Here is a 20755-nt window from a genome sequence, read left to right as displayed (position 1 = left end):
GTTTGCGATAAGACAATTCCTGTTTTATATTGACGAAATATTGTTCTACGCTAATCTAGTAATCAGTAGAAGCAAAATGTCAAATAACGATTCATGTCTGGGTGTAGTCAGTATAATCCCAAAGTACCAATAATAGTGTTTATCAAAGTGTTTTCACTCACTGGTAACTTTTCTCTACAACGTTTACTCATGTTTTTTTACTAATAATACAATAAATCACACGAAAAACAACCACTTTCAATCACGCAAACTAATTGAGTTTATAAGTCAGCATACAACAATGCAACTGAAGTCGTCTGACAGCTGACATCGACAAATAAACTACGCTCAACGACGACGAAAATACGATGCCAATTGGAAGGTTTATTGTTTTTGCATGTAGCCCGTTTCTTCACCGACTACTATACCGAAACTGATGGCATTTGGACATATTATTAGCCAGCTACATTAAATTCTCGAGACGTCCGGTATATCGGACAATGGGCATTTTAGCTAGACCACCTCTGTCCGATATATCGGACGCCGGGGCTAAAAGGGTTAAAAAACATTTCTATTTTTTTTATCACAGATTATTTATAAGAAAGTTTAATACTTTCAGTTCAAATTTGTAAATCTCTTAACAATAAAAACACAGTTATTACAGTATTTTTGATAAATTTAATAGTCTTCTATAAGTAATTACTACTACTGTAGGAAAATATTGATAATTTGAGAGTTAATTCAATATCTTAAGAATACTGAAGAGCCAGTACACAAGAATTTGACTAGATAAAAATTAACCTGAAGTTTGAGAAACATATGATGGCCATTTTGAGAAAATTAGTATCATTATGTATGCATTCTAACAAATCCTTTGCAAACTGTAACTGTCTTTGTTCTGCTGAAACATTTTTTAGAACGAATTATGCAGTAACTTTGTGCATGGTAAAATCTGTTAAAACCTAATAAACTGAACCACTATTAATTATTATATCTGTAAGTAGTTCTCGGACATTAAAACTTTGATCCTCTGTCACTAAAACACAAACTTAATTGATTTATAAATATCATTTTGAATTGTTACTGGTCTTCCATAACGAGGATTACTGTCCTCTAAAATGTGACAATTGTTAAACCTTTTTCCTTCATATGTGTCACACTCACAGAATCTTCTCCAAATGTCTGGTGAAATTTTCAATCTTTCAACTTCAAAAGTTGATTATAAAATCTGATGCAATATTGCTGTTTTACTCACTCCATCGTGCTGCAAAAAAAATAAGCAATGACCACTCAATACCAGGTTTGACATTGAACTGCCAGCAGTCAACTGACACAGTGTTAAGGTCCTGTGAACAGCATGTGCATGTGCACTATATCAGGCTACATCTATAAGCCAATGTGTAACTCATTCGTCCTCCCTTACAAAATTATACTGTTGTAACACACCTCTTATTGCCAGTGTAAAAATCACAATGTGAAAGGTGACAACACAACAGACTTAAGAGATGCCTGGTAGTGCAAATCGCACATATGAGTAGAAAAAGTTGTAACAAATAAAGCAGCTTTAAAGGGCTTTAATTTAATACAAATAATATTCAACTGTGTGAAAGTCACAATAATAAGATTTAACTCAAATAAAGTTCATATTTAAGGTGAACAATATTTTCACTAAAACAAATGTTACAGGATAAAGTATTTTAAGTCATCGATTTGATTTCAATAACATTTTACTGTCACAGTCAAAGTGTTCCATTTATTATTCGAACCACATTTTTCCAACTGTAAAAGTCACAATATTAAAGGAGCTTAAGAAGTGTCCATAGTACCAAAAATATTTATTACCAGAATGTATGTAAACAAAATAGGAGTTTCATAGGAACTCATTTAATTCTGAAGCTTCCACCTAATACAATTTATAATTGTCACAAATGCAAAAGTTACAAAATAAAAAATGTGCCTAAGAGGCTTTTATTTAGTACCAACATTTTATCACTACTGTAAAAGTATTTGTATGTTTAAAATTAGAAAAATAAATTATGAATAAACATGTTTTACCTTCCGTTTGATGTTGTCTAACAAGTAGGAATGACCTCTTACAAAGCAAGGGTGTGAGAATTTAATCTCATCTGGAGGCTCTACCTTCATACTTCCGGAGTCAGGTGATGTTATCTTGTGAAATCCATCTGAAAAATTAAATTATTTAATGTGAAAAAAATGGTCTATCAAATATTTTCCAGTAACAGAAATAATTATAACTGAAAAATGAACTTAATCTATGGTGTTAAACTTATTAGAACATTTATTAAATTTAAATACATATCTGTAAGATAAACTCTCTGTCATTTGATGACTTTTTCAGACAGATATCTTACTCTCAATAGCTAAAATGATTAATTTTATCCATTTGTAATTCACTTCTGTTTGGTTTAATACTTTCTTTAATAACCTTCTCGTAATTCAATCACTCAATTCATATAATTTATTAAGGACCAACTGGTTTTTCTTAAAATCGTGTAATTGTCAGTCCATCCGTACAATAACTCTTGATAGGGGACTTGAAACTTAGGGTACCTTGGGACAATGGCTTGTTGGTCCAAGGAAGAACTCTACTGATTTTGGAGTAAAAAGATTAAAATTAAAGATAAAAATAAAATTCTAACATTTTAAAACTGAATAACCATGATGGCAACAAGAAAATCATAGTATAAACAATTGCTAACAGAGTAAAATCATATGACATTTTTCAGTAAGTTACATCCTACAAAATAACTTCACCACATGTATTGGTAACACTCCTGTTACGTTCTATTAGGGCCTTCGATACCCTGTTGTGTCGTTAATTACATTTTTTAATTTAAAGTTTAATTCTTTATTTTGGACTAGTGATGAATAGAAAGAGCACCCAAAATTGTATTGACGAACTTCATTAAATTATACTTACATTATGAGAAAACAAATTTAATACTTCCCATAAATACACTGATAATACTTAGTTATAAATCTGTTACTTTCAATGGACATTGGTCTTAAAACCTAAATGAGGGAAAAAACTAATAGTTCCAATGGTTTCAAAACAGTGGCTATTCCGTAAAAAATAAATACACACAGACAGAGACTAAGTAAAAATAACAAAGACATATACAGTAACCATTATGCTTATTTTAATACAATAAGGCTTACAATATTCTTAAGATCTAATCAGAGGTACCATGTACATTTAAAAAAACATCTAATCATGTTTTGCAAGCCATAACTATATTGGAAAATTCAATCCTATAAGCATTAATTCTTTTAATAAAGAAAATTTTTTAAACATTTCTCCATATAATTCAAAACATATCTGACTGTAATACAACTGGAAAACAAGTCATATTTTCTAGTTTGAAAAGATAGCACACATTGTTATACTTCATATCTGAATTATGATTAATGGGAACAACGAGACTAAGCTAATTGTTAGATAAAAGAACACAAACTTCCATGGTCATAAATTTATATTCGACAGTTTTTGTTTACTAAATTCTTCTAAAAACAAGTAAATGTGTTTTCAAAAAAATAATACAGTTAATTGAGTCTAATGTAGGGTAGTAATTATTATTTCATTAACATATTAATTTATAAAAAATTCAGCAACTTAGCAGGAGAACTAATGTAATTTACTGAATTGCTGAGCATTTACATATAACGCTAGTATGGTAAAATAATCACCAAACATCAAATTATTATATTGTGAACATCCTATAGAGAACCAAAGTTTGTCATTGAATTTCCCTTAACTGTGTTTTCTGACGCACTTTAAATAAAGTGATAATTTAAATTTTTCTACAGTTATTAAATATTTTACAAAAGTTTAAAGTTATATCAGTAACATTTTTTCAGCCAATGGCCTTCAAATAATAACCAGTTTTTTTCCATGACTACACTAATGTACCTTTTTTTGTTTACTAAAACAAGATAGTGGCATCTCAAAGTGTCAACAATTATTGAGAAACATCTGCCACAATAATATTGATCAACTAAATTTTTTCATATGTTATTGAACATAAAAAGAATCTTGTATTAAATCTAATTGTGTAAAAATCTTTCTAGTACAGTTTAATCTTATTAAATTGGACCCCTTTATGTCAGTGCTCTTTCAGTTGGACCCGTTCAGGAAAATTGAAAGTTTGCTTCTTGCCACAGGCCCACACTGCCGAGCATGGGACGAACTTTTTTTGAGTAGACTGATCATAGAAATCAATAATTACATGTATTAAGACATGTTGCGATAAAGATGCCAATAACAGGAAGAACCTGATGAAGACAGCACTAAAACATTGAAGTTATAAGGCAAGCAGAAGCAGCATCTCATTTGTGGGCGAGTTAATGGTTTATTTTGAGCAACACAAAGATACAACACCGGCGTGACCGCACGGCACGGAAACAGCATTCAAAGTTGTCACAACTCAAATTAACAATATTTATCAGAAAAAATTAAACTGTATCATTGTAATGTGTACTTTAGGTGTTATCTGCAATAAATTATTTTTCAACATTCTTTGTTTAACCCGGATTTTCGTTGTCCAATGAGCCGCGATCCCGGGGCTAGTCCGACTTAACGAGGTTGCACTGTAATTCAATTCTGAAAATCACATTAGTACATCCATACAATAATTAAAAACATTAAAAAAATTCTATGAAATGTTATGCTCTACATACAAAGTAAAATACAAATTCTGCAGGCTAAAAAAGAAAGTGTCGGCACAAAGTTGTACAAAGGAATTTTCATACTAATGACAACAACAAAGATAATGAGTAGTAATAGCCTGGTAGCAACATACACACGCACATGCACAGCAAGTGACTAATGGTCTGATGGAGATAGACCCCTGTCTGTTTCAGCAGGTAAACACTTTCAGCTGATAACTAGATTCAATCATTCTTTTATTCATGGAAATGTAGAACTGTAAAAAGAATAGTACCAGAAAACTACAAATAAATAACATACTAACAATAAACGGGTTAACATATTGAATTTTTACTTCTAATGATTAAATAATGAAAAACTACAATATAAATGTTGTACACATACACATAAACACACACAATTTAAAAATGTACATATACATAGTAAAAATGATTTTGTTTTATTTTAATTTTCCAAAATCTCTACAAAAGAAATAAGGGGTAAGTTTGATCAAATAATTCTTTAGTTGCCTTCTAAATATTTTTATATTTTATCTTTTTAAAAAAGATATAAAAATACTTTTCCAATGAAGTAAGTTTTTTTTCTTATAAAACCGTAGATTATGGAGTTTAACCTGTCTACGATAGCGAGTGTTATGCTGATACCATAAATGGTGTTGCACTAGTAACATACACAGGGGAGGGACGGAGACCCCTAACAATTGTGGTATCTGAATGCAATATAAATTGCTATTTAGATATGTATATATACTTAATCGGAAAACTCCTTCCTTTATTTTAAACATGTAAATATGAACATCACACAAATCTATAGAAATAAGATTATAGTAACTTTTTATATTAGATCTGATATATAAACCCTACTTGGTTAAAATATTCATACATGCAGAGAAAAAATCTTTGTTATATTTTTATTACAGCCGGAACTTCTCACCATAACATAGTATGTAGGTGGACCTTATCTTCGTACAAGCAACTAAGAAAACGACTAGAAAACCATACAACGGCAGAAAAATATTTGTTTAAACAAATCTACTTAAATGTTTCTCAATGTTTTAGTCAAATTTTCTAAACACTATACACCATTATTAATACACAATATAAAAAAATTATTGATCCAATCTCAGCCTCACCCTGTGAATGTGAGACGACATGTTGAGCACTCAAACTCAAATACCTACTAGGCATGTGGTTGATTGTTAGCAAAATTTTTGTTTTGTATAATAGTAAAACGAACAAAAATGTACAAAAAGTTGTTATATGGCAAAAATGGAATATACAGAATATGATCATGCTAAAATGGTTCCAATCTGCTAAACAACACTTTTTTAATTAGGTTAAATAGCAGAACGATAAAATCACAGAAAATTGCATTTGTAAACTAAATTTAAGGTACAAACACATAAAATTTTAGCACATATAGCCTAGCTACAGACTTTAAATATAGAATGAGACCTTAGTGAAACCTGTTACACAACATATACATTGGTGTGGTGTGTACCAACCCTAACAAGACATTAATTACTATCTGTTAAGTAATAAAACAGATACTTCAAAATCATTCTTAATGTTATTTTAATCACAATAAATTATTCAGATGTTTACATCATATAGCATATACAGTTACTTAAAATGTATTCTAAAATACCTAGAAATGCTGGTATTAGGTATTTGACGATTAGTATTTCACTATTCACTCCAAGTGCAATGCACTCAATATTGCAATACAGAATTATGTTGTGGGTTAATGCCCGCAAAGCAGATGTAATTTTATTTTTATCTACAGATTGAAATTAATTTAAAAATCATCTCATTATCTGCAAAAAAGGCTGTACAATAACCTACCTGAATGTATTAAAGCTATAAGTAATAGAAATTCATTTAATGAATCAGTAAAACTTATTTATGTGATAAAGTATTCTATAGTACGAGGGTCGTCCATAAAGTAACCACCGTTTAGGCGTGGTGCGATAAGTAGTGGGGGTAGCGCCGCCATTCTCACATCGGCGTGCGCAGCCGTTCAGTACGCTTCTAGCTGTGCAAGGGAGAGCATCGTGCGATCATGCGTTCTTTAGTTACAACGTAAAAACATGAGCGCCGTGATAGAAAATCCCGCCAAGTGTGAAGTGCGTGGTGTAATAAGATTTCTGTGGTCGAAAAGTTACACAGCAGCTGAAATTCATCGTGAATTGAGTGCGGTGTATGGCCCAAACATTATGAGCGAAGGTGTAGTCCGTCAATGGGTTCGTTTTTTAAAAATGGAAGAACGAACGTTCACGATGAAGACCGGAGTGGTAGGCCATCTCTCGTCAGTGATGACTTGGTGAACAAAGTGGATGAGAAAATTCGTGAAAACCGTCACTTCACAATCTCAGAACTTTCAGATCATTTTCCTGAAATTTCTCGAAGTCTTGTGCATGAGATAGTGACAGGAAAACTAGGCTATCACAAGTTTTGTGCTCGTTGGATTCCAAAAGTGCCCACCGATGATCACAAAATGAAAAGAATGAGTTCTGCCATAGACTTTCTTACTCGGTATGACGTTGAAGGAGAAACATTTTTGAACAGGATCGTTACAGGAGATGAGACTTGGGTAGCCTCTGTGAATGCCAAAACAAAACAACAGTCAATGCAATGGGGTTATACCGCTTCGCCAAGCAAGCCAAAGAAAGCTCGCCAATCTTTTTCAGCGATAAAATTGATGGCTACAGTTTTTTGGGATGCTAAGGGCATCTTGCTCATTGAATTTATGGAGCATGGTACGACCATTACAGCTGCAGCTTACTGTGAAACCTTAAAACGGCTACGACGAGCAATTCAAAACAAGCGTCGTGGTCTTCTGACATCTGGTGTTGTGTTTGTCCATGACAACGCCCGCCCTCATACAGCTCAAAGAACAACAGAACTTTTGGATAAGTTCAAATGGGACGTTTTTGACCCCCCTACAGCCCGGACTTGGCTCCCAGTGATTTCCATCTTTTCCCGTAAATGAAGCGGTGGCTTGCATCTCAGAGGTTTGCGAGTGATGAAGAGCTTCAAAACGCTGGGACAGGTTGGCTACGTTCTCAGGCGGCAGATTTTTTTAAAGACGAAATTTCAAAAACTGTTAGAAGAATTAGTTAACTGTTAGATAAGTGCTTGAATTTGTATGGTGAATATGTAGAAAAGTAGAGAAAAGCTGTAGTTTTAACATTTATATAATAAACTTTTTGTATCTCGAATGGTTTATTTTTTATTTCAAAACGGAGGTTACTTTTTGGACGACCCTCGTATTACTGAGTTTTATAAATCATAGCTAATATATTTTTATATATATATATATATATATATATATAATGTATTTAGACTATATATTCTTAAATTATGTTAATATTTTATATTTTGAAAAGTTATTTAATTGTTAAAACTGCATTTAGTTTTTAAAGATTTAGATTAAGATAATTTGACAATGTCACCAATTCTGTATCTTTGCTATACATGCACGACGCAAATGTGACAATAAAGAAATTTGAACTTGAATTTGAAAGACACTTAATAATAATAAGATTGCTTCTGAACTGTAGAGACCATGTGTAACATCCTAAAAATAAACTTGCATTAATTTGGTGAGTAATCCACACAATTACTGAAACAAATAAACACATATATCATATAATAATGAACTGATTACAGTTTGATATCAATTTTTTTTCATGTTGTCTGAGAAAATGATTTCAATTATATTGTATTACATTCAACTTGTGCAGAAATGTAAATATTAATTTTTTTATCTCTTTGAGCATACATAATTATTTCATTTTTTAGTCATTTCATTTCAAAAAGATTTTAATCCACAGTATTTACAAACTTTACTGTAGATTTATACAAAACAAAAACAATATAAAACCATTGATCTTGAAATATTTACAGACTTAAAAATAATTAAATAATAATATAATCTTCAAAACAAACTAAAAGTTAACTTGACAATCCAAAAGAACTTACAAAATAAAAAAGACTAAACTCGATAATTGTGAAATAAAATAAGAGCATCCAATATGCACAGGCCCGATGAAGGATGCACATCAGATTAAACTACCATAATAAAACTAAACTCAAAGAAGCAATGAAACTGCTACATAAATAATATATTAATAAGAAAACCATACAAAAGTTTTTAAACAAGTCATGGTTGTAAAAAGAAAAAGATTAATTGGAATTATAAAAGGTAATAAAAACGAACTAAAATGTATTATTTCATTCAACAATTTTCAGAGAGCACTCGCAATTATCTAACAAAAATAAAAACCTTTTTAAGCCTTTTAAAAAACTATTTAATGGTGCTAAATAATCTAATTTAACGGAAATAAGCATAAACAATCTTGGAGCATTAAAAGTAAAAAAATGTTTGAAAACAGTTAGACTAGGCTTTGGAACCGGAACAAGCAAACTTCTGAAATTATATCTAATATTACATGTGAGGGCCGGGTTTGAGCTTCTTATGAAAAATAGTTTTAATACCTTATATATGTAAAGATTTCGCAAGGGGAGTATTTTAAAATTTAAAAATAGTTACCACGAATGATTGGTCTTATTTGATTTAATAATAATGCGGATAAAGGATTTTTGAAATGTAATGTGAGGAAACAGTGTGGATATATACGTACCTCCCCAGTATAAAAGCCCATAACTTAGTCTAGAGTGTATTAAAGCGTGGTAAACATTCAGTAGCAAGCTTGGAGGACATACATCACGCAATATATAAAAGCTTCTCAAACTTGTATAAAGCTCTTTCTTCAGTGAATTTATATGACCTTTCCAAGATAAATTTGAGTCAATGGTAAGCCCAAGGTATTTGTATCTGTCAACTTTTTCAATCTTTTTACAATTACAAACGTTAACGCAGAGAGCACGTAAAATGATGATAGTATACATCATATTCAAAGTTACTTGTTCCCCGTAAGTTAAATATCATGAATTGTTTTGCATTAAATATATTGCATATATATATATATATATATATATATATATATATATATATATACTTAATACAACTTTGTAGGGAAATATAAACAACTATAGTTTAAGTTTTCCAGTTTAAACACTATCAAAACACTGCTACCACAACTATAATCTTAAAATATTTTGGTCTCATTATGAGAATCATCTTTAGTCGTTATGTTAAAAAAAAAACTGAATAAACCAGTTATACACACCTGCTTGCAAGGGGGGGGGGGAACTGAGCTATCTCATGATTGGCTAAAACCCAACCATTAGCAACAAGCAATATGACTTCCCTAGCACAGGCTGCCAACTTGATAATTGAAATTGTTCTCTTTCCTAATTATTTATAAAGTTTCCCTCATTAGAAACACAGAGAAGAGACAATCAATTAACAATTGGATTTTTATTGTTAATTTTGCCATGTAGGAGGACAATAAAATGAATCCTTTGGAAGTACATTTGTTTTGTCAAATTCTATTGGATGTTTGGTTTTATAACCGTGTTCTGCTATGGCTGATTTTTCCGTATACTGATATTTTATGCTTAAAAAATGTACCAGTGATAAGGAAGAATGCACACCCACGAACACTAAAATAATTTGGTACCATAAAGATTTGGTATTACTTTAATTTCACACTGCTGCCAATCTACAAAATTTCCACTGTAACAGATAAGAGTATGTATGTTTTTAATTTCTCCAGAACAACAAATAGTTGCACACAATGCATTTTTCCAAAATGTACATCGTGCGTTTTTAAAACAATTTACAATAATATACAGAAACAATTTTTGCAAATAAACTGCAAACCAAAATATTTAACAGACAGAAATATAATTTATTCTTAAGATCTTCAATAACTAGGTAATCCAATGTTACTACAAATGACTATTAAGAATTCAAATGTTACATACACATGTTAAGCTGTCGCACGAAACTGGACCAGTTGTTATGCTTGTAGTACATTGGCAGAAGTTCACGTGCGAATCTGTTATCATCCTTGATGACGAAACTTAGACCATCCTGTAAAACAATAACATGTTGTTGTTGTTGTTAATCATGATAAATATAGATATGAGTTAATGATGTAACAAATTCTATAACATTTCAATAACAAATCTGTAAAATAGTTCTACATGATTGTTAAGTTTCTACTCTAATAATGCTGACTAGTGTTAACTAGCAATTTTCATTTTATATTCTAGTTTAGCAAAAAAATATTCTTAGTGCTGTGGAAATAACTAAAGAACTGAGAAAAACTGTGATAAAAACTGATAAACTAACATGACAGTCAATCTTGGCTCAAGATGGTGCAGATCTTTTGAAAGATTAGAGATTACTTACTGTGCAGAAAATGTTCATGTTTACATCCCTTTCATGCTAATGATTAACTACAGAATTCTGAATCTTTATAACATAAATTATGGAATTGTGTTGGATTGGATCCTTAGCATTCCTTCTCAGCCCCCACCCAAAAAAAACTTAGCTATAATTTATAATCAACTAACTCCTTTACCGTCACAGACATATGCATCTTAGTGCATGCTGGCTGTCTGAAATTCACTACTTTGATGACATCTGTTCAAACGATAATAAACTCACTTAAACTATAGCTTGAGCTAAATTTTTATTTTGTTTTGTTCCTCTTTAACTATTGTAAATGTATATGTAAGGTTTGAAAAGATTATACTTGTTTTTTTTATTAGTGAAGAATTTTACTACATTTCTTATTAAGTGTTATATTTTTGTAAAGGAAACACAAAACCATCCACCAACTCCCTACATGGCCTCACTCTCACAATTCCAGCATCTGTGCCACCTTTTACTCTAGAGCCATACATAAATTATTCAACCTCCACTGGTGGAAGAGGTTTTCTTCCCTCCGACGACCTACTTGATATTTTTGTTATTCTAACACTCTTAGTTGTATTAATGTTGCAATTTACACAAACCAACTATTTAAATTAATTCTTTACTTGCATATTGGTGTAAATTTTACGTTTATCGGTAAAAAATAACAATTGTAGTGAACTTATAGTTAAATTTTAAAAGCCAATTAGATTAGATGATGCTTGGAATAAACTATAAAGCTGATTAAATCGGCCTGTAGTGGTAATAGGGTTAAAACTAAATTAATTTATTGTAATAACTAAATTGTATTTTAAAGCTGATTTTTGCAATATTTTAAAATTATTTGATTTTAATAAGTTTTACTTAACACAAATATATAATAAACACAAATTTCCTGGGAACCCCATGAAGCTACAATCCCCAACACACCGCTTATACATAAAAAATGAAATCAAACGTGATATATTCTTTTATATACACCATTTAACATGTGTTACATCATTGCACCATGTTTTGGAAAATGTCAACAAAAAACTTACATATCCATTTTAATCAGTTAGTAATAACCTTTTTCAAAATTTTATTCCAGTTATTTTGACCAAGAAATTTGTTCGGTTTTGGTAAAATATGAAAATCAAAGGGTATAATTCCTACTAACACTTTAAAAGTTACAATTATCTGAGACATTGTAGTAAAACAGAATGAAGCTAATTGTCTTTGTCAGTGGTTTTTAATGGGACATCTTTAACAAGATTTTACAATACCACCCACCACACATTTTAATTCATTACATCTTCTCCGATAAATGTCAGTACCAAGTTATACAGGGTGATTCGCGAAGATATGCAGCAACTGTGGGCGCTCATTCTAGTTTTAAAATAATAAAAATTAATAAAAATAGTTTTAAAAGTTTATGTAAACATAGGTCTGGAAATGCTTCATTAGCAAGTGAAGAAATAACAGTTGCCTAAAGATAAAAAAATGTGTTTTACACTCAATTTTTTGCATTTGACACGAGTTTTCTCAAAAACTATTGAACTTACAGTCTGAGACTAGTTTTATTCAATTTACCAGGTCAAAAACCAAAAGAAATTATTGAATTCGCTCCGTAATCTACCTTACCAAAATTTAAGGTAAAATCTTTCGCTAGCCCTATCTCGCTAACAAAGCATTTCTGGTTCATATAAACTTTTCCATTATTTTTACATGTAAAATCAGCTCCCACAGTTTCTGCATATCTCCGTGAATCACCCTGTAGATGACTTTTGATTTAAAAACCTAATTATGCAGAACTTCAAAGTTAGTGGGCTTATTACAAGTTAATTACAAGAACCAACATACATTACATTGCACATAAATACATTGCAACAATCAACACTACAGCAGAACCGGTATCATAAACTGGCTACAACTGGCATGTGACTGTTATCTACGTTATCTGATATAAACTGGTATGGTGTTATCTAATTACACTGACATTGACTAGTGCTACTTGACCATACCACAATGCTGACATCTAACAGTAATCAAAACTAATAGTATATTGTTGTTTCCCCTGATTAAATAATCATATGCATCTTTATAAATTAACAGGTATCTAAAAACAATATTTGATCAGTTCCTATTTCAAAACACAACACTTATAGTAATATAGAAAACAGGGGCTAAAATCATTTATGAACAAACTTTAGGCTACAGATTAAAAACTGATACTCAGTATGATTGCATATTTTAAAGGAATAAAGTTAAGCCATATGCCTTAGAATGCACTATAGAGACACTTAAAGAAATTGAACTTGAAGCCAAAGTGAAACTAGCCATAGATTCCATCCGTTGAAAGAACAATTATCTGGATCTTAGTTCTTAACTGAATCCTAAATCATTCCATACAAAGCCTATATTAATTTTATAACATGAAGATAAATACTATAAGTACAAAACAAATTCTGCAGTCTACTTAAATAGAATTCCAATACAGGTTTTAAATTAACTAAGTCTATTTATTTTACTATAACTGGTATAAATGAAGAAAACATTTTCTAATATAACTTTTATTTTTGCACAAGGCCTTTTGGAATCAATGATTCCATCATCAGGCACTTCCAAGTTATATTGGAAAATGTTTTATTCATTTATACCGACCAGTGATAGTCAAATAAACCTTTTTTTGCAATGCTCCAAGATTCTACAAAGTCTACTTTGATTATAATAATCGCCATTCACAACGGCTATTTTTGGGACTACACCGATTTTACACCTGACAATTTATAAAACTCTTATAAGATCCCGTACCTCATAAAAATATAAGTCGATTTTGATCAAACTTTGCACACACATTTTAGACGTAGTCTCCCAAATTATATTTAAACCCTCATTCTTAGGCTGCGCTTATTTTCGGAGCTATTCGATTTTATGGGTCAAATACTTTAAGTGTAAGTTATGGATGGTCCTGTCTAATCTCAAAAACATACGTAAACTTTGCATGCACATTCAAAACATAGTTCTCGTTTGCATTACAAACTTCATTCTTAGGCCACACCTATTTTTAGAACTATATCATTGTTATGGCTCAAATGCTTATCTGTAAGATATGAACAGTCAGGTACCTCAAAAACAAACAAGCTGATTTTGATAAACTTTGCTTGCTAATTCTAAACATGGTCCACTACATTAAATTACAACCTTCATTCCTAGGCCACACTTAATTTCGGAGCTAAAATGCATTAGCTGATTTTGATAACACTGCATACGCATTCAAGACATAATCTCCTACATTATATTACAAAATTTTATAAAAATCGACTTGTACATTCTTGAGGTACATGACAATCCATAGATTTTTTCAGTACATGGCCCATAAAATCAATATATTTGTATTCACATTTTCTATTAACCCTGAAAAATATGTACTATGATAGGAATTACCTTGTATATGTTATGAATAAAAATAATATTAAACGACTTAAATATTTTAGAAAATATATTTGTTTTAATGGTTATTATTGAGTAAATTCAGATATACCATACAAAGGAGGTTGAAAGAAATATGTAGTGAAAATTTCAAGGAAATACATTAACCCTTTGAGTGCCAACGTCCAATTTTACCGGACGACAAAAGTTGGCCGAAAAGTGCAGACGTCCGATTTTACCGGACGTTCGGGAAAAAGTGTCTAAAAATTGTAACCTTTAATATTTTTAAATAATATCATATTGAAATGTTTGTGAAGAATCGTTCTTTTCAAAATAAATTGTTATAGTACACTTCCGATCAAACTTTAAATTATGAAACTCACATATAAACATTTTTGGTTGCCATAGCTACCAGAAACAATGTGATAATAGTTTCTTAAAAGTTGTATAACTTACTCATTATTGAAGATAATAATATAAATTTTTCAAGATTTACAGACAATTGCATACACTTTCCAATGATATGGACTAACAAAAGGATATGAATTTTTTTGGTCATAATAATTTGGTTGAAAAATGAAATTAAAAATATTTTTGAATTTTTTTTAGGTAAGTCCATTTTTGGTATTCCTAAATTTAGTGTTATGGTAACTTTGTTATTTTATGTTAATTAAACAGAGTTTTCAGAGAAAAATAAAAAAAGAATCATGTTGATAGCTTATTAAATCAACTCACATATAAACATTTTTAGTTGCCATAGCTACCAGAAACAATGTGATAATAGTTTCTTAAAAGTTGTATAACTTACTCATTATTGAAGATAATAATATAAATTTTTCAAGATTTACAGACAATTGCATACACTTTCCAATGATATGGACTAACAAAAGGATATGAATTTTTTTGGACATAATAATTTGGTTGAAAAATGAAATTAAAAAATATTTTTGAATTTTTTTTAGGTAAGTCCATTTTTGGTATTCCTAAATTTAGTGTTATGGTAACTTTGTTATTTTATGTTAATTAAACAGAGTTTTCAGAGAAAAATAAAAAAAGAATCATGTTGATAGCTTATTAAATCAACTCACATATAAACATTTTTGGTTGCCATAGCTACCGGAAACAATGTGACTATAGTTTCTTAAAAGTTGTATAACTTACTCATTATTGAAGATAATAATATACATTTTTCAAGATTTACAGACAATTGCATACACTTTCCAGTGATATGGACTAAGAAAAGGATATAAATTTTTTTGGTCATAATAATTTGGTTGAAAAATGAAATTAAAAAATATTTTTGAATTTTTTTTAGGTAAGTCCATTTTTGGTATTCCTAAATTTATTGTTATGGTAACTTTGTTATTTTATGTAAATTAAACAGAGTTTTCAGAGAAAAATAAAAAAAGAATCATGTTGATAGCTTATTAAATAATCGAACTGTGAATTTTTTACTAAAACCTTGCAAAATGCCTGAAAAAGGGCTGGCACTTTTAGGTACAGCCACTAGAAAAATACCTGGCACTTTTCAGTATACCCACTCAAAAAATACTTGGCACTCAAAGGGTTAAGCACTCTTAAAAAAAAGTGTAAGTATCTAAAGTTGAAATTTTCGGGGAATCGGGCTAAAAGAGAAAATATTGTCTTTATTCAGACAACATCAATTTAGGCCCATAAAGCGCTTCTTATCCTTCCATATCTTGCAGCTTCTTCGTTCTTGCTGCTACTCTGGCCTTTTGGTCACCTCCTCAGTTTTTGTCTGCTTTTATTTACCACACTTGATCAAGCGCATTTAGCCCAACAAGTGCACAGTTTGCACCGGCCTCACAGTGAGTTGGAAGGACAGATCTTTGGCTAACCCATTAGCCACTCAATATTTCTGCACCTAACCTCCTTGTACAAATCCAATTAAATATGCAAAAGATCCAAGGGTTTAGCAAAACTCTTAAACAAAATTCAATTGTACTACTATTTGGTTGAATGAACTTTTTTTGTTGCTAATATGACGTATATCAGATTTTTTTTTATTTCCAAAATAATTTTTAATAAATCTTTAAAGCAAGAATTTTTTTGTACAAAACACAGTTATAGGCTATGATATTTGGTGTAGTCTTACAGGAAATCTAATTCTTTACGTGGAAATTTTATTTATTCATTTATCTAAATATTTTCAATTTTACATCTTTTTTTTGTAAAAAGCAATGTTTGTGTTTTTACACAATACAATACAATTCGTTTATTGCCGTTAAATAACATATGTTACAATAGGCTTTGTCACATAAGTCAATTAAATGGTAGCACAATGATATAAATAAAATAGTAGACATTTGACTTCAGTGTAAATTTGATGTAAGATAATTTGTTGTTTATCAATGTGTTTTAATCTAAATAAAACAATTAACAATATATAACAATGAACAAATAACAATTAACAAACATAACAATTAATAAAATTAACAATCAATAAATACAAAAAATAATAAAAAATTACAAAATATGAGAATAAATTATGATATATAAATATTACACCTAAAATATTATGTCATCTAATGAAACATTGTAAAATTCGTCTAAACTATAAAAAGCTTTTTTTGAAACCCATTTCTTAAGAACTAATTTAAAAGTATTTAAAGACAAAGACTTTACATTTAGAGGTAATTTGTTAAGAAGCTTTATGCCAATATGTATGTAATTACTTTTCGTCTTACTTAGACGTACAAATTTTTCATCAATAAGGCTTTTATTTCTGGTGTTATATACATGTTTACTGCTTCTTAAATTAAATTCTGCATAATGGTCTTTAACATACATCCCTAGTTTACAAATCCTAGTAAACACACAAAGAGGGCAAGGGTTTGATAAAACCCATAAAAAGTTTAATTTTATTGCTATTTGGCTGACTGAGCTACTGTTTTCTATCTAATGAAACAGGCTATAATATAATGTAATTTATAAGCATCTGAAGTATATAAGAATTTTTTATTTCCAGAATAATTTTTTTTAAATTTACATACATTTATGTAAAACGCAACATCTGTGTTCTCCTTACACAAATCCTTGCAAACATGTAAAAAGAGTTAAAAAGAAAGAGTAAAAAGACTATGTAATGAGTTTGGTAAAAACTCATACAAATTTCAATTTTATTGTGAGTTACTACTGTCTTTAGCTAATGAAACAGGCTAGAATATAATCTAATTTTTGAGAAAACAAACAAACCCATTAGAAGGCTCTCCAAGTTTGTAAAAATCAAATTACACCACAGTAATAACAAAACAGGGTATTTATTTACAATAGCGTGACCATGGAAAATGGACTTTTTTTCATGGGTTGGGCATTTATAGCCAAGTATTATTATCACAGGTGCATATAAACTGGGGGGAAAGTATATTATTGTATTATATTGATGCCTTTCAGGCATTATTGTGTTAAGGAGCAGGGGCATCACGTGATCTGGGATTCGACTTTTGCAAGCTCGAGTTAATTTTTTTTCTAAAAGAGCAAGCAGTGCGCAGCACTGCGCAGCGGGCAGGCATCGTTGACAGGATTAACGTACTAGTCAGCATCATTTCAGTAACTTATCACTTACCTTAATGAACATCCAACACAAAGGTGTGCCATTACCACTACTGAACTAGGAGGTTAAGAATAGACACGGAGGAACAAAATAGTTCAAAATGGCGTCCCTTCTTTATTTGAGAGAGCCGCGGAGTAATACCAAACTGTCAAATATGGATAGTGTTGCCAGAGGTACTGTCAAAAACAGAGTTTTCAGAGGATTTCAAAAAATCGTAACTCCTTTGATTTTTGTTGCCGACGAATTTTTTCTTCACTATTGTTTTCAGGAAAAATTGCAGTTTTCAGGGAAAAAATGAACATACCTTTCCCTGGTCACGTTATTGTAAATTGATACCCAAAACAGAAAGGACCGTAACCAGTATTATATTTGTTTATGAAACCCATAGATTATTCTGCAGAAACAACACGTGTCATAAACATCCAATAATAAAATACATAGTTTTACAAAATAAGACATTTTATTGATTGTTTTACCAATATATAACATTGCAGACAATTTAATTATGTAACTGGTTAGAAAAGTCCAAAAATATAGCGTTTACCTTGATTCACATTGTTTTTCTGGGGTTAATACATATTTATATGTAGAGTACATGATCTTTTATTTCATTTTAATACATGAACATTAGTATTGGAGCCCATACTAATGTTTAAACAAATATTTAATAACGTGTGTTGGCATCATAGTACGGTCTCGTGAACGGCGCTTTGGTACCACATCAGCCATCACGATACAGTACCGTGATAAGTGGTTAATGGGTTAATGCTTGTTAATTATTTTTAACATGTAAAAAATTTCACCTACACAATAGTTTACCACACATTTTGAAACTACGTAATACTTTTGTAATTAACAATACAAATTAGCATCTTTGAAACTTCTTATATCTCTTCATATTTCTTTATATAACCTTGAAATCTATTAATCTTTTACCCTTTTTTTGTAAAATAATTACAATTTCTTTAGTGTCCTGAAACCAGATTAGCAATACTTCCAATACAAATGTCTTGAAATTATAAATAAAATCTCCCATTTAGGCCTATTAAATGGTACTTTATATCGAAGAATGTTATCATCGATACCTAATATTCGCATCTCAAATCCTAGACTATCAATCAATATAAAAGTATCTATAGTCCTCAATAACAATCATATGTTTTAAGTTAAAATATGGATTTAATATTTACAGTGATGAAACAAATTATTATAAGCAAAATTAGGAAAACTGAAGACGACCATATTTGCTCCTCTCACAGTTACGGCTGTTTCTAACCCATAAATTTCACATAATGGATTTTTCTGTACGAGTCCAACATGTTGAAGCCATGTAAAACATGTCCTATCATCTTTCAAAGCAATGTAATGTAGTTTGCTAAAATTGACTGCCATTTTGAATAATCAAATGTTACTTATATGTAAAATTGAAATATTACCTTATGTGTATTAGAAAGTGTTTACAGCTGTTGATATAGATTATTTAAGTTATTTGTTTAAAATAATTAATCAGTATCGATTGATTATATTGGTGGTTATTATTAAGTAATATCATTTGCCAATTTCGATATAAAAAACTGGGTCTGCTTATCGTACCCTACCCAAGTTTGCTTCCACCTTAGATAAGACCTATTACTTTATGCTATATGAATTAACCTATCAAACTTCAAACATTGGACCATACTAAACTCTTTACTGCCCTAATTAGGCCAGAGCAGATATTCTTCCAGTAATAAGCTAGCCTTTAAGGCAAGATTTCATAAGCAGTATAAAAATAATAACAACATTGTAAGAAATTGTTCAATGACTATTTGGATTTATATAATCTCCAGGAATAACAAATTATCTTTTACCTATACCTATAGCCTACATTCCCCACACAATGGACATCCCAACTCATAAATTATAGAGTCCATGAAAGTAATTGTAATTTGTATTTTACTTACTATTTTATTATAATATACAATGTAGGTTTCACAGAATATAGGCCTGATATACAAGTATAGGTTTACCTAGACTAGGTTAAAACCTATGTTGATCAACATTAGACAGTCACAACTTACCGAATCCCATGATATTAAATCATTCGTTTCGGGGTCCTCGACCATTTTCCATAGCTTTCCCAAGAAAGCTGGGACATTGGTACCTATTTCAGAAATAGAATGCATTTTATTAATTATTTCAAAGTATACTTGAAATATTGCATAAAACGTACGAACTCATCATCTGCTTCACCAAATACAAACTGTCTGCGCAGGCGCAAACCATAATCCAAGTGAAACTGTACACAGCTGATTTCAGTCATTTAGAAAAAAATAGTGGATGTGCTACTTTTGATTGGTGGAAAATAAATTGTTGTCGACCAATAGTAAGAAAAGATGTCATTTCATGACCAAGCATAGTATGGAAGTCACGTTGCGGACAATGTGGCTTTTGAAATGAAATTGACGTGCAAGAATTGCTTCGTGTGTAGTTAGTGGCTTATATAATAGATTAACCTTGTATTGGAAATTAAATTTTGGAAAGACCCAAACTCAAGAGAAAGGATTAAGATTTAAATTACTAACCCTACTGTAGCATAATCATAACGTATTGTCTGACATAATTATTTTTATGCAAATACTATATAATTATTTCCTTCAACATGACAATGACGTTTTTTAATCAATCTGTCGGAAATGCAATTGTCTCAAATTTCTTGGTGTGTGAACGATATTAAAATTTTCATATCGAATCATGACCAGCTAACACTTCAAACAACTCTGAGAGAATATATA

General features: G+C 30.4%; 1 protein-coding gene across 1 annotated transcript in view; it reads right to left on the bottom strand.

The window, feature by feature from the left end:
• The window catches only part of LOC124355913 (heat shock factor protein), a 45398-nt gene extending 25159 nt beyond the window's left edge, over positions 1–20239 (bottom strand). Inside the window, exons 1-3 of the mRNA XM_046807066.1 lie at positions 20042–20239; positions 10561–10669; positions 2035–2162 (exon numbers count right to left, since the gene is read on the bottom strand). Coding sequence (XP_046663022.1) covers positions 2035–2162; positions 10561–10669; positions 20042–20146 — 342 coding nt within the window. The 5' untranslated portion in view covers positions 20147–20239. The remainder of the gene's footprint in view (positions 1–2034; positions 2163–10560; positions 10670–20041) is intronic.
• Positions 20240–20755: the final 516 nt, after the last annotated feature.

The sequence above is a fragment of the Homalodisca vitripennis genome, chromosome 2 (genome assembly GCF_021130785.1).
Source record: "Homalodisca vitripennis isolate AUS2020 chromosome 2, UT_GWSS_2.1, whole genome shotgun sequence".
NCBI lineage: Eukaryota > Metazoa > Arthropoda > Insecta > Hemiptera > Cicadellidae > Homalodisca > Homalodisca vitripennis.
Note: the sequence above shows the minus strand (reverse complement) of the source record. Positions and strands in the feature narration are given on the sequence as shown.